The sequence below is a fragment of the Mirounga leonina genome, unplaced genomic scaffold (assembly GCF_011800145.1).
Source record: "Mirounga leonina isolate KUSES-001 unplaced genomic scaffold, KU_Mleo_1.0 Mir_129, whole genome shotgun sequence".
Taxonomy (NCBI): Eukaryota; Metazoa; Chordata; class Mammalia; order Carnivora; family Phocidae; genus Mirounga; species Mirounga leonina.
The window spans coordinates 32,025,424-32,041,080 of record NW_023270323.1 but is presented as its reverse complement, the minus strand read 5'-3'; the positions used below and the strand labels follow the sequence as shown (position 1 = coordinate 32,041,080).

Below are 15,657 nucleotides of genomic sequence, written 5' to 3'. Positions count from 1 at the left end.
ATATCCACATTTTATTTTTAATTGTGTTTCCTTTTATTTTGCCTTTGGTAATATGAGTAAAGTTATACCAGTTATTCAAGAGCATCAAAGGTGAGAGGACCCTTGTACTGATTTAATAAAGTTAAACTATTTATTGAGTAGCTTCTCTCTTCCAGGTACTATTCTAGATGGTGGGACACAGCAGTGAATAAAATAGACTCCTTGAATATATATGTCACAGTGTGAGGGTTTCTGAGGAGGTATAGTTTCTATTTGAAATTTATTTGGTGTTTAATGTGTTTTTTTAAATAATCACTTAATGTGGTAGATGTAATAATACTTATATAATACTTAGTGTTACACTTACACATAACAAATTAGAAGTTTAATAAATACCAACTTTTTAGTAGATATCAACTTTTTTTGTTTTGTCTACAAGGAAGTTTATTTCATTAAAAAGTAAAAAAACAAAAAAAAATACACCTAATAATATTATACCATGATATTTCCTTCCTCAGTGCTCTAACCAGCAAATTAATTTTTATGATCCTGTACAGATAGCTTTCAAGGGAAAACAAACAGTTGGGAGCTAGTTAATTTAAATAGACAGTAAAGTATGTTGCCCCTAGTCCAATCGAGAAAAGAATAATGTGATCACTTGTTTCATTCTCTAAAACTTGCTTTTCCTCTAATTTGAACATTTCACTAATAAACAAAAAGTGCATTCAGTGAATTACTGAGCAGATGTTGGTTGAGTATTATAAAGAACGGAAGGGAAAGCATACTTTGTTGTTTATTTGTTTTAATTTAATTTTAGATTTAATGTCGCAGCTTTGGGTGGAGTATGGGTGTTGTACCACATTACATACATTTGAAGAGCTATCTGCTCATTTCTTTTCTCAACTTTGATCCAGCTAATGCACAATGGTCACTTGAGTATTTATTCCTTCTGTCACTGTCTCTCCAAGGAAGAACATAAATCCATCAGGAAAAAGATAGTGAAGAATATGCTCCCTTTCTTAGGAGCATGCAATTCTTGTGTCAAATATTATAACGTGGCAGAGCTAGACCCCATTATAAATGCTTCCAACTGTGAGCAGAAAATAAGTAGAAACTAGGTTTGGCTGGGCCAAGGGAATCTTGGTACAGAATTGTCACAGACCCACTGCAATGGACCCTGAAGAATTAAAGAAGGAACAGGAAACTCTCAGGAGAAAACTGCTACGTCTGCAGATTGCTCTAAGCTCCATGATTCATACAATATGTTTTCTTCCTTCATTAGGAAAAAATAGTAGCAAATAGGTTTATGTATATCATCATCTTCTTCTTCTTCTTTTTTTTTTTTGGCATATTTAATTCTTCTACCCTGGGCATTTCTTTCCCCTCTGCAGACATTATAGATTTCAGTCAAATGCTGGCTCCTTGCTTTCCAGGTGACCAACTTGTGCCTAGTGAGTCTGGAATCTGACACTCCCCTGAAAGGTGTCCCAAGAAAGCCTCTTGCTGGAAAACAGATCTTAAATAGATGGTTCTGAGAAGATGTTCTTTAGCAAAAAATCAGCGTAGTAAGTTTTTTCAATATATTATTGGTATTAATACTAACTTTAAAGGACTTTTTGTTTTTTTGTTGAAATCAAAATCAGATATTGTCCCTAACAGCAGGCCATCAAATCATTTTCTATACCCGTTAAATATAACTTAGTGGATAAAGCAGGCCTGGCATTTAGAAAGTGATAGAGGTAGCTGAGAACTCTATCCCCTCCCTCAATGTTAAGTATTCAGTGATAATAAATAGTGCAAGTAGCTTGCACTCAAAAGATAGCGTTTTAGCACTTGGGTTCTTTTGTTGTTGTTGTTGTTTATTTTTTCTTTAAATTAAATTAATTAACATATAATGTATTATTGGTTTCAGAGGTAAAGGTCGATGATTCATCAGTCTTACATAATACCCAGTGCTTATTACATCACATGCCCTTCTTAATGTCCATCACGCAATTACCCCATTGACCCACCGACCTCCCTTTTAGCAACCCTCAGTTTATTTCCTATGATTAAGAGTCTCTTATGGTTTGTCTCCCTCTCTGATTTCATCTTGTTTTATTTTTTCCTCTCTTCCCCTATGATCTTCTATTTTGTTTCTTAAATTCTGCATATGAGATCATATGATAATTGTCTTTCTCTGATTGACTTATTTTGCTTAGCATAATACCCTCTAGTTCCATCCACGACATTGCAAATGGCAAGATTTTATTTTATTTGATGGCTGAGTAGTATTCCATTGTGTATATATATTACTATATATTACATCTTCTTTATCCATTCATCTGTTGATGGACATCTGGGCTCTTTCCATAGTTTGGCTATTGTGGACATTGCTGCTATAAATATGGGGGTAGCACTTGGGTTCTGATGTCGGAGGTCTGACATTGGATCCTGGTCTGTCACTTACTACTTACTTAACTTATCTGTATCATAGTTTCTTTCTTTCTAATATTGAGCTAATAATGCTATCTACTTTATAGTGGTATTATAATTGTTAAGTGGATAATACATGTAAATTATTTAAAACCATAAACTGGTAATTAGTAAGTACTCAATTAATATTAATTATCCTCATTATTTTTGTCATCATCACTTTTCTTCTTTGCCAGAGAGCAAAGCATAGAGGCTAAGACTGTAGGCTCAGAAGTTCAAATACCAGCTCTACTAAGTGCTAATGACCTCTATACTCAGTCTGTCCATCTGTATAATGGTGACAATAATCTCAACAGGGTTGTTCTGAGGATTAAATAAGATGAAGTAGGTTAAGTATTTGGCAAATAGACTGACATACTATAAATGCTAAATAAACTGGACTAAAAACAGCCTGTTTCAATGTTATTAAGGAGAAATTTCACAGAGAGTACAAAATCTTTGTTAGCAATTGATTGTAGAATAAATATTTTGCAATGTGCAGTTCTATAAGTAGATGGTGAGAAAGATAATGGACTCCACTATAGAGAGAGATAAGATGTACTACCTAAAGAGGATTTGTGTGCCTACTTAGCAGAAATGAAAGACATGCTTTGCCATCTGTAAGATTTGTCCTCTTCTCCTTTGTTCATATCACTGAACAAACCATACCAAGTTTATATTTGGACTATGATTTTAAAAGCATGTCAGTGCCAGCATTTATTGACCAACAGTTAAAACAAGACAATGAGATAGAATCCAGTAATGCCTGGATGAATGATATAGGGTTCTCTGCCTTCAAAAACCTCCATATATTTCCAGAAGAAAGAGAGAGAGAGAAGGTAAAAATATCAAGTGCCAAAGAGAATAGTAAGGAAGACAGTATAAGTGGAATGAACTAGAATAGATAATTGGCAAACAGTGACCATGAGATAAACATCCAGTGGGCTGTTCTTCTACTAGCCCATGAGCTGAGAGTATCTTTTACATTTTTTAAGAGATGTTTAAAAAAGAAGAAGAAGAAGACTGTGATGACAAGAGCCATGCAAAGTAGCCTGTATGTGGCTCACAAAGCCTAACTTATTTACTTACTGTCTGGCCCTTTGTAGAAAAAGTTTGCCAATCCCCAGACTAGAACATTACTGAAAACCTCCCTCCCCCACAAACTAAGTTGAAGTTGTATGTTTATTCAATGTGGGACTGGTAAGCAAAACAGTATTTATGAAGAACTTAGAACCGAGAAATAGAGTCAGGCTTAATTAGAAATAGTAGATACGAGGCATTCTGAACAGGGGCAATAGAGTGAGAAAAGTTAAAAAATAAATATAAGTGTGGAGTATATAAAGTGAAAATAAACCATTGTAAAGAGTATGATTAGCCTATAGGATTAGTAAGACATAAAATTGGAAAAATACTGTAAGAAACACACTTTTGGAAATTTATAGTAATGAATCTGAAGACTTGGAATTTATTCAGATGAATTGATATTAGCATCTCAATTTTATCAAACACCAAAAAAAAAAAAAAACAAGTGAGTAAGAATCTTAAATCTATTTTTCAAGAGATTCAGTTAACATGTATAGGATGTATGTGGTGTGTATGTTCTTGCTAATGAATTCTGGGGTTAACTTTTTTTTGTTTTTATTTACAGTTCTAGGAATCCTATCTATATTATTTATCTTGTTTTTATTAACCATGATATTATGTAATACAAAATATTTTCTGCTTTTTGGCTAGTGAATCCAGTCCCAAATTGGTTGGGGTATCTAGAGTACTTCTACAAAGTACCAAAGAATGTAGTAGCTCCTCAGATTCCTAAACTACTCCTCAGGATGTTTTTGTGTGCACTGGGTATTTTTTCCCCTTACTGAATGACTCTGTGGGTTTTGTCATCTCTCTCTCACAGGAGGTGATGATAAAAACTTCCAATTCTATGATTAATTCGTAAGATCTTAAGACCTCCTGTAAGACTGAAGGAACAGTGTTGGGTCAAAAGCAAAGCAACTTGATTTCTTGTAGCTTTTGATGTTTCTCATCGGAAAATTAGAACAGTCATTCCTGCCCTCACAATACATAAAATTGTTAAATGAATAAAAAATATTACATTATTTCATAATTTGTTTTTAGTACTAATAAGAGTTAAAAAGTAAGTTGTGATTTGGGGCTAATATCTAATTCTCTGGCTTCATTTTTTTTATTTGTAAAATATTGGCTGAGACTAAATGACATCTAAAATAAAATTCAGCACCCAAACCACAGTAATTATAACATATTTACTAAATCTAGGGTTAGATTAGATTAATTTTGAATATCTTATTTATTGCATAAGCAGTGGATATATAGAACCTAGTAATAGGAATCAGTCAAATAAATTTCTCAGGAACAAATGGGTGACATTTTCCATAAGAGATTTGATTTTAGTCAAACTGCTCTGTCTGGTGTTTTTAACTTTGGCTTCTCTTAATGATTCCCTCTCTCTGCTATTCACTTCTATTCTTGTCTGTTTTTAATCTCTTTAAATGCTTTCCTCTGAAAGCATTTAAAATAGCTTGTTGTTGGTAAATGATTATACTGAAAAATCGCGAATTATTAGACTGTACGTTTCCCTAAGGCAGAGATCAGTTCCTCCTCTGTACCATGTTCATGATAGTACCACCAAATTCATAGTCTCTTTGAGGATTAAATAAAATTATCCATATAACAATTCACATAATACACGTTCAGAAATTGTTAGGTATTATGATTATTATTACTTTTCTCTGTATTCACAGCTCTAAGGGCCTTGCAAATAACAAATACATTCCATGGGCCTCATATAAATATACATCTATTTTTATGTATATAACAGCATGGCCTTATACACTCTGAAGGGACTCTCCCTTTGTTTTTGTTCTTTTGTTCAGCAACTTTATTTATTTTTTTAAGTTTTTATTTATTTGTCAGAGAGAGTGAGCGCACACAAGCAGGGGGAGTGGCAGGCAGAGGGAGAGGGAGAAGCAGTCTCCCCACTGAGCAGAGAGCTGACATGGGGCTGGGATCTTGACCTGAGCGGAAGGCAGCTGCTTAACCGACTGAGCCACCCAGGCGCCCCTGTTCAGCAACTTTAAATGCCATGTGGTTGTTACATAAATCATTATGACAAGGGTGTATCGTTGATGATGAACCAAATGTAATGTTGACTTTGCTACCAATAGTACCTTTGAAAAATTATTTTTATAAAAGCTATTACCAATATATTCCCCAAAGAGCCTATTAATAGCACCATTTTCTTTTAAAAGGTTAAATTAACCAAAAGATTTTACAGATCTATCAGAAGGATGGAAATTTACTACAAAATAAAAGGTAGCCTCAGTTTCTGCATCATCCTATAGATACTGTATTTAAATGTTTAAATTAGAATGTGGCTAGTGAAAGCATCTTATGAATTATTGACATTTTCAATCTACACACACCAGGATGAAATTAATTAGAAGGTAATAATTGTGGAAACACATTACATAAAGCCATTGGAGTACAAGGTGCTTGAGCAGCACTTTTACTCACTGATGCACGGGTATTATTTGAAAAACATAATTTAGAAGCTGAGCTGCAGAGATTACCCCTGTCTTTCATTAAATAAAGGATTAGCACGTTATTTACTGAAAGAGACAGATGTCTGTCAGAATTTTTGATATGCAGTATCACAAAAAAAAATTAATGAACTTCACAGATCTTTTTATTTCTGTTTACTGAAGTACTTCTCTATTTTTTTGGTGTATGTGAGGTAGAAAAAGAGAATGTTCTCTGTTTCAGAATAATGAGAATTAACAGGCCATGAGGTATGGAGCACGGGTTTGTTTCTGGTGATAAGAAATATCTTGTTTCCTTGGCCAAGAAATGAGGAACCATCGTTTCTTATTATTTTATCTTCTCGGGAGAGATGCTCTGCATCACTAGTCTCAGGGTTAATAGCACTGAAGAATATGGCATCCAGTCTCATTCTCTGAAAACACTATGGTGCAATTCATCATTGCATGGAGGCATAAGAAATATTAATTGAGCTTTTTCTATGTGCTGAGCACTGGAGATGCCATAATGAATAAGATCAAAACTTGTATTTGAATTCCAACTCTACCACTCACTAACCAAAAGAGTAATGCTTCTTTGTACCTGTTTCCTCACTTGAAAAGTTAAGACAAGGAGAATATCTACTTCATAAGGTTGCTGTGAGATGATTAAGTTAGTATTGCATGCAAAACTTCAGGGCACTCTGTAGCACATGGTACATGCTTAGTGAACGTTCCTTCCTAAAATGCCTACCCTCAGGAAGATTCCATTTGTGTTCTCTATCCCTCTAATATGCACTCCTACCTGGATTTATTGGCAGAAGGGAAATGGAGAGCGAGAATACAACAATTTCACTGAGTTTGCATGTTGTAAGAGCCAGTGTATATTAGATAAATGACAGACTCTGCCATCTACCAGTGTTGTTCTGGTCACATCCTTTAACCTTTTGAGTTTCCGTTGACTCGTCTCTGATGTGGGAATAATAAATATCACAACACAGTGTTGTTTGAAGAATTAAATCAAGTGATTCATGTGAAAACATTTTGTTAAGTTATAAAGTGCTATTCAAGTGGAAGTATTATTGTAAACTTTTGATTATCCACTTATAGATGGCTTTGTTTATGGATGATACACCAGCAAATTTTCATCCAAGACTGATTTTTTGTTACTCAATTAGTTTGTCTTATTGCTATCTCCTTCACTGACCAGCTGGCTGGCGATAAGTGTGGCCCAAATGTATTTGAAGAGTCCAGGCCAAATGTAACCAAGAAAATAATACTGTTTAAAATCCTACCAAGTTTTGGACGCCTGGGTGGGTCAGTTGGTTAAGCGTCTGCCTTAGGCTCAGGTCATGATCCCAGGGTCCTGGGATCGAGCCCCACATTGGGCTCCCTGCTCCGCGGGGAGCCTGCTTCTCCCTCTCCCACTCCCGCTGCTTGTGCTCCTGCTCTGCTATCTCTGTCTCTGTCAAATAAATAAATAAAATCTTTAAAAAAATAAATGAATAAAAATAAAGTGGTGAAATCATGTCATTTAAAAATAAATAAATAAAATAAAATAAAATCCTACAAAGTTTCACTGATAAAAATAGGCATTTATAAATTATTTAATGTTCTATAACTATCTTATGTTCCCCATAAGTGTTTTTTATTTATATTACAGAAATATAGAGGCATCATCAGATGATATAACATAGAAAATGTGTGGCATGACTTAACAGTTTAAAAGAAAGTTTAAGCGACATTAGAATTAGACACAATTTCATAATTCTTAGTTATGACAATTGAGTTCTCACAATTTTTAGCACACAGTTTTATTTCTCTGTAATTTGCAATGCAATTTGGAAAAGCCTGGCAATGCACGCATATGCTCTCTCATCCATACCTTTTCTAATTAAAAAATGCAATTCAGAAGTACTGCATATGGTACAGATATGGGTAGAACTAATAACATCTTCTTTTTCTAAACAATAATATGGTTATTGGCTATATATTATATCTCTTTTATGAACTGTTGGGAAATGAAGGGAAAATTTACTAGCCTTTTTTTTTTCCATTTTTGCCTTTTATATGGAATAAAATTACCCTTAGTTTGAATTTGTCATTTACTCTAACCACAGGATATAGCTTATGACATTAAGTTTGACAAAGGACAACAATGAAATCACTTTAAGGAAATATATAAACGTATTTGCAGAGGCTGAATGGACAATAAAGATAGTTTGGGGATTAAAAGTGAAAAGAGAAAAAGAGAGTAACTAGTTCCGGAGAGGACTGGAAATGAGCAATGACAGCTATAAAGGCAGAATTCAGGATATTGGACCAGACCAAAAGACAGGAGGTACTGAAGAAGGCAGAGCACAGATGTCATCATACAATTCACTTATTTATGATCTCATTACAGAGAGGAGAAAAGGGAGTATTTTCGGTCTGTGTTTTTAGATCATTGCAGCCTGTTTTATAGCAGCACTTTTTTCTTGCCAGTATAATCCTCAAGACTAGCCATATAGTTTTTCTTATTTTCCTTTTTCCCCCCTCCAGTTTTACATTTAATGAGTTGGAAATACATATTGCTCCTAAATTGTACTTTCCTCCACATCCATTAAAATATACAAAGACATTATACAGAGAATACCCTGCATGTATGATTGTGTATAGCAAATCCAGATTCTCTTCACTACTTTCTCTTTTTGCTACATGCTTAAAGTATTAAGAAGCAGAATTAATCACCTCTATTTGGATTATGTATTAATTCAGTAGCTGTTCACTGGGTACTTACTTTGTGCCAAGCACTGTGAGGTTATGAAGGATATAGCAGCAAGGGTGTTAACTTGTATCCTTCAATCTGTTTGTATGAGTATTTTTTTCCCCAGGGGAAAGAAGCTTCTAGAATCAGAATTAGATGATGACAGTGACTGGCTAATCCTAAATGTTACTAAGCTTTTCAATGACAAATTATGTTTGCCTTGCCAGTTTTTGTTACGGGAATATGATTTGTGTGTGCTTGTTTCAACTCAAATTATAGGATTGTTTTACTTGAGTCTTGAAAATAGCAGATAAATGATAAATGAGCTACAGCCAGTCATGACATAGGCAAGAGCATAATAATTTTCTCCAAAGTGAAACTGCCTAATAAATCTTAATTTTGAATAACCAGCAAGTAACAGAAGCAAGCTTTACTTATGCTACAGCTTATGCCAGTTTATCTCAAATTAGACCAAGACCAGAGAATTAAAAGTAAAATTTTACCTAATGACAATTGAGAAAATAGAAGTTAAAGTTCCTAAAAAATAACAATATCCATTAAATTGTAAAATAGTATTTACAGAATAACAAATACCTTGCCAATACTTTGTATCACATATCCAGTCTCCCTCATTAAGTTTTGTTGAAGAAATACTAGTCACCAAGAAGTTAGGATTACTGTGTTTTAGAATAAGACGAAGAGTTTTATGTGAAATAAAACTAAAGTTGTGTGTGTATACATTCTATGCTTCAGAATATAAGGGACACCTGGGTGGCTCAGTCGGTTAAGCATCTGCCTTCAGCTCAGGTCATGATCCCGGGGTCCTGGAATTGAGCCCCACATCGGGCTCCCTGCTCAGCAGGGACTCTGCTTCTCCCTCTCCCTCTGCCTGCCGCCCCCCCTGCTTGTGCACTCTCTCTCTCTCTGTCAAAGAAGTTAATAAAAAAAATCTTTAAAAAAAAGACTATTTAGAAGATTTCAGGGAACAAAATTTGTTCTATCTATATTTTTGCAGTCTAGTTGCTGAAAAATGTCAACTTCAGTATGACTTCCCACTTCCAAACTCCACTTTCATTGTAATGTGCCTTGAGTCCAAACTTTCGAGACTATTGATTAAATAATTCTTAAGATGCTTTCTTATGCTTCTTTTAGTTGTCAGTCTGAACTCAGATTTGTGAGTATTCTAGTCACAAAATGAAGTGCATCTCCTAAGTAAAGCATTTAAATGACCTGTAATGAGGCATATAACCTGGTGAACACTGCAGTCACTCGATAAAGAGTGAGAATGATGATAAATTATAACAGTATAAATAGAGTTGTTAGAAGAGCCCTAGAAATACTATTAAAATAAGATTTGTATATTAATGAGATAAGGAATCTTCAAAAAAACTCATTTGCAACTTTTTAAGCATAACTTTTTTTTTCCAATTTATTTATTTTAGAGAGACTGAGTGAGAGCGAGTGGGGGGGGGCTGGGGAGAGGGAGAACGAGAGAATCTCAAGCAGACTCTCTACTGAGTGCGGAGCCCAAGACCATGACCCAAGCCAAAATCAAGAGTCGGAGGCTCAACTGACTGAGCCACCCAGGTGCCCCAAGCATAACTTTTGATATAGGCTAGTTTTGTCTTCTTCTTCTTCTTCTTCTTTTTTTTTTTAAAGATTTTGTTTATTTATTTGACAGAGAGAGGCACAGTGAGAGAGGGAACACAAGCAGGGGGAGTGGGGGAGGGAGAAGCAGGCTTCCTGTGGAGCAGGGAGTCCGATGTGGGGCTCGATCCCAGGACCCTGGGACCATGACCTGAGCCAAAGGCAGAGGCTTAATGACAGAGCCACCCAGGCGCGACCTAGTTTTGTCTTCTAACACATGTGATACTGAGCTTTCAAAAAAGTCAATTGAGAGTAATGAGTGTGATTTTGACAATAGAAAACAAAAGAGCTTAGGTCAAAGCACAAAAATCTCACCCAAATGTAATTGTAATTACCGAAACAGTATTTCTCCCTTGTTTTGAAACTTCCCTAGAGTTTTTATTTATTGTACAATAATAGTTCATCCATTCCATTGAATTTTTTTAGATTTATATCAACTGTAACCTGTGATTTTTAAGTTTGCGTTATGAAGCCGTTTTTCCCCAGCTCTTCCCCTTGTTTTTTGTTGGTCCCTGTTCTTTTTTCTGATTTAGGCATATTGTCTCTCATGAGACAAATGCTTATAAGATAAGCAAGACGCTGCTTGGTGAGTTACATGAATATGTTACAATTTCCCCAATTTTTCATGACTTGTATTGGTCAGTACCTTAAAAATAAAAATGGAATCTAATTTGAGAGATACATAGCCATAACATGGCTGAGGATTTCAATTTGTTCTTAAAAAGGTATGTTGACTCGGTTAAGAATTTCAGAAAAGGCCAGCACAGGTGGCTCATTATTTATGTAAACCTTCTGATAACAGATTTTTCTGATTTTTTCCCACAATATCAAATATTGATAAGTGGGAGGGAGAGAAGTTTCTTCAGTAAAGATTCTGAATCCACTTATTTAGTATGAGAGCATTCCCTGTAAATGTGTAGCCTCATGAGGTTTATTTCTCATAAGACTGACATGGAAAATCTTAGGCCTTAGGAAATGATTGCAGAGTAGTTTCTTCTGAATCCTTGAGATGGGTAAAAAGCAAGACTATTATGTTAAATAGTGGTATAAACTATAGTATTTTATAAATGAGGCTTAGTCAAGCTATTTGAAAGCATCGTGTGTATAATTACCTTCCTAACTTCCAAAGGGAAATATTGGTGTTCTTATTATGAATATTGTATTTCCTATGTCTATAGTTTGAAATTGTGTGTTTTTTTCAATCTTACCTTGAATAACTTTTGCCTTATGTTTTCTGAGTCTGTACTGTGTTTTTTAAGTTTATAATATGATTGCTTTTTTAAAAAGTAATTTTATGAGGGGAATGTTTTTTTATTAAAAAGAAAAAAAAAACTATGTTCAAAAAGCAAGTATGAGTGAAATAAATTATTTACTTTCAGTTTGGAAGAGGTGAATAAAAAGTGCTTGGCCAATACCGTACCATTAATCTATTCTCTTTTCTCCTTTCTCTCTGTACTTCTCTCTCTCCAATAGAAGTGGAACAAAAAGGTAATTAAATACCTTTCATAAATTATATACTATTTATAGGCTAAGTTATTTAACAGTTTAACATTTAAAATAATTTTGTATTAATTCTTATCTATTTTATGAAAATTTATTTACTACTTCTGCTGCTCAACTTCACTTTAACCTGTTGTGATGACCAGTGCTGGTTTGATCCTTTTATCCTAAAACAGTTTAATCATGTAAAATTTTCAACCGTGCATTTTCTTCCTCTTTACTTTTAAATAAGTAGTCAGAAAATCCAGTAGATGGTGATGGATAGTGATTGCTTTAGATTTGTTTTTATTTCTATACTAGATAATTTTCCATAGCTCTGGTGTGGTCTCCCCATTCCTTTAATTTTTAACTGTTGGTGGAAAAGGGGAGATGGTTTTCTGAAATACCTTCTAACAATTACTTTGGTAACCATGGGCTCATTATTAACCAACCTAAAGTTCATATACAATTTTGACAACAATGCCTATCCATTTTTTATAATTATAGTCATCATATTAGAAATTCTCCTAATCATCAATTTTATTGTTGAGTATAAATTGATGAAGGCCCTCTATCCTTGCTATGGAAGATTTTGGTGGTCAACTCTGCCCTTGAACTTTTCATTTCTACAAAAGTAAAACTTTGGACACTTTAGTAATGCACTTTCCTTTTTAATAACTTGCACATCCTCGCTGAGTATTATCTTAGATCCTTTTCCATTAGATCTAGGCTTAGAGTTGCCATTAAAGAACTAATGACTAATATCAAGAGAACAATACTTTAATCATTAAAATATGGTTCAACATCCAAATTCCTTATGATTTCTTAATTTCTCCACCCGGTACCCTTCTAATCATTTCAAACATAACAGTGGACTGCATGATTATTTTTCAGTGCATTTGCTTTGCAAAAATACTAGAGCAGTGTTTCCCACAGCAGGTTCAGCAGAACACTACACTTTAAAAAGGCTCTGTAGAAAGGGTTCCGTGATCAGATTAGTTTGTGAAATTTGTTCATCTTCCTTACTTCTGCCTTGGAGATTCACTGATGTACCAAAGCTATTAGAATCTCTGCCACAATTCTATTTAATGTGATGTTTCTTAAACATACGACTAAGCATCCCTGTTTTCTTTCTGTGTAACATCTAGTTATACCACTTGAAACAGGTGCTTCCAGGACCACTCTTTGGGAAACATTGCTTTACAGCCCCTGCATTACAAGCCAGCCAAGGTTTCTTACCGCTATTCACACAGTGTGCTACAGAATCATACTAAAAATGAAGTGAATCAGATAATTCCTGCCCATTTTCAATCTGAAGTATGAGCAGCAAAATATTGTAGCAAGTAATCTTGTTTTTTTTAATGTTCTTCTCATGTAACAGTAAAAGGTACATGTTTTTAAGTTCCAATACTACTGTATTTAACAGGACATTTTTAACTGATTAAAATCTAGATCTTGGGTTCTCTGTAACCTTTCGCCTTTTCTTCTTTCCTTATTCCTTCTTTCCCTTCTTTTTCTTCCTTTCTCTTTTTCCTCCCAGTATCCATCCATCACTCATTTTTAATTGTGTGGGTTGCATGCTCTGTGTGTGCTATATAGCAGCTTTAAGAATTTTGGGTTTTTTTGTTTGTTTTTTGTTTTTGTTTTGTTTTGTTTTGTTTTGCCAGAAGATTCAGTGGCCTGTATTACAGGGCTTTTCTTTTCCTTTATTATTATCCTTAATTACTATTGGATTTCTATTTATTATTTAATGATAAGTTATCGAATGGCTAATGTCATCAGAGGGAAAACAATATATATATATATTTAATTTCAAATAAGATACATAAAATATTATGCATAAACATTTGTATTTATTTTATGTCTATAGAATACATAGACATACATCACACCTGTATATCTATATCCAAAAATATTGTATCACATGTTTACAAAGGTAAAAATCAAGGGAAAACACAAGTACTCATTGAGAGGCCACATTTTTCAGCAAATGAAGTCAAAATGATTTTGAGCAAAAGTCAGAACTAATATGTAAGACACTTTGTGTACTCAGAAGAATGCAACAAAAGAATTAAGTGGTGGTGGGTATCTCTTATTAGAGTTACATTCCATTTGGTGAAAAATAAAAATCTCTGACAAAATATTAAATTAATATATTTATTATTTTAACTCTTTCCCTTCCAACAGTTTTTCTTTGTCCTGGACTACTAAAAGGAGTATACCAGAGTGAACATTTGTTTGAATCTGACCACCAATCTGGGGCATGGTGCAAAGACCCTCTACAGGCTTCTGACAAGATTTACTATATGCCCTGGACTCCCTACAGAACCGATACTCTGACTGAGTACTCATCCAAGGATGACTTCATTGCTGGAAGGCCAACTACAACCTACAAGCTTCCTCACAGGGTGGATGGCACAGGATTTGTAGTGTATGATGGAGCTTTGTTTTTCAACAAAGAGCGCACCAGGAACATAGTAAAATTTGATTTGCGGACTAGGATAAAGAGTGGAGAGGCGATCATAGCAAATGCCAATTACCATGATACCTCCCCTTACCGATGGGGAGGCAAATCTGACATAGACCTTGCAGTGGATGAAAATGGGCTCTGGGTAATCTATGCAACAGAACAAAATAATGGTAAAATTGTCATTAGTCAATTGAACCCTTACACCCTACGGATTGAAGGGACATGGGATACTGCATATGATAAAAGATCAGCTTCCAATGCATTTATGATTTGCGGGATTCTGTATGTGGTCAAATCTGTATATGAGGATGACGACAACGAGGCCACTGGGAATAAGATTGACTACATTTACAACACCGACCAAAGTAAGGATAGTTTGGTGGATGTACCCTTTCCCAATTCATACCAGTACATAGCAGCTGTGGATTACAACCCCAGGGACAACCTTCTTTACGTATGGAATAACTATCATGTCGTGAAATACTCTTTGGATTTTGGACCTCTGGATAGTAGATCAGGTAAGTTTGACTTTTGATGGTACTCAAGGGGGAGATATTTGCAGTTTGTTTGTTTTTTTTATATGTATGATTAGACTTCCTCTGTTGTCCTTCTGGCCTGAATACCTGAAAACTGTTCATTGTCTTTTCAACCAAAAAATGTTGCCATTAAGTACTTTCAGCTGTAAGAATAAAGGTATAAGAAACTTTTTTCTCCCTTGTACAGCTAGTCTCCAATCTTAAGCCCTTCTCTGAAGGGCATTTTTATTATCAGCTGGTTAGTTCTTTGTGTAGTGAAGTACCCAAAAACCCTTACTAAAATAGAATGCCATCCTGTCTAATTAATTGTGACATGCCCTCAGAAGTGCTTTCCACTTGGAAAAATGTCAAGGGCTGCTTTGATATAATGCTTCAGGAGCCCAATGCCAATATATTCACTTTGCAGAGGGTGTCATATATGACCACCCTGTTGGGCACATTGTCAGTTTGAGTGTGCACGTGTCCGAGTGTACTAATTGATACATACAGACAAATGTTTATAACTGATGAATATAGAAAAAGATAGACCTCAGTTTTATAAGAAAAAAACAATGCAAAACACTGCTTTGAGTAAACCAGAGATAATCTTTAATTCCAATTTTTTTTAAGATTTTATTTATTTGAGAGAAGGAGAGAAAGCATAAGTAGGGGGATGGAATAGAGGGAGAGGGAGAAGCAGACTTCCTACTGAGCAGGGAGCCTGACGTGGGGTTCGAACCCAGGCACCCCCCAATTCTTTAAAATTGTCTTTTCCTCTCTAGGACATACCATTTCCTCTCTAGGACATACCATTTCCTCTTAATG

At 34.8% G+C, this 15,657-nt stretch overlaps 1 protein-coding gene across 1 annotated transcript in view; it reads left to right on the top strand.

Moving 5' to 3' along the window:
- ADGRL3 (adhesion G protein-coupled receptor L3) overlaps positions 1-15,657 on the top strand; it is an 811,907-nt gene that overhangs the window by 518,389 nt on the left and 277,861 nt on the right. The window contains exons 7-8 of the mRNA XM_035004902.1: positions 11,842-11,856; positions 14,035-14,835. Coding sequence (XP_034860793.1) covers positions 11,842-11,856; positions 14,035-14,835 — 816 coding nt within the window. The remainder of the gene's footprint in view (positions 1-11,841; positions 11,857-14,034; positions 14,836-15,657) is intronic.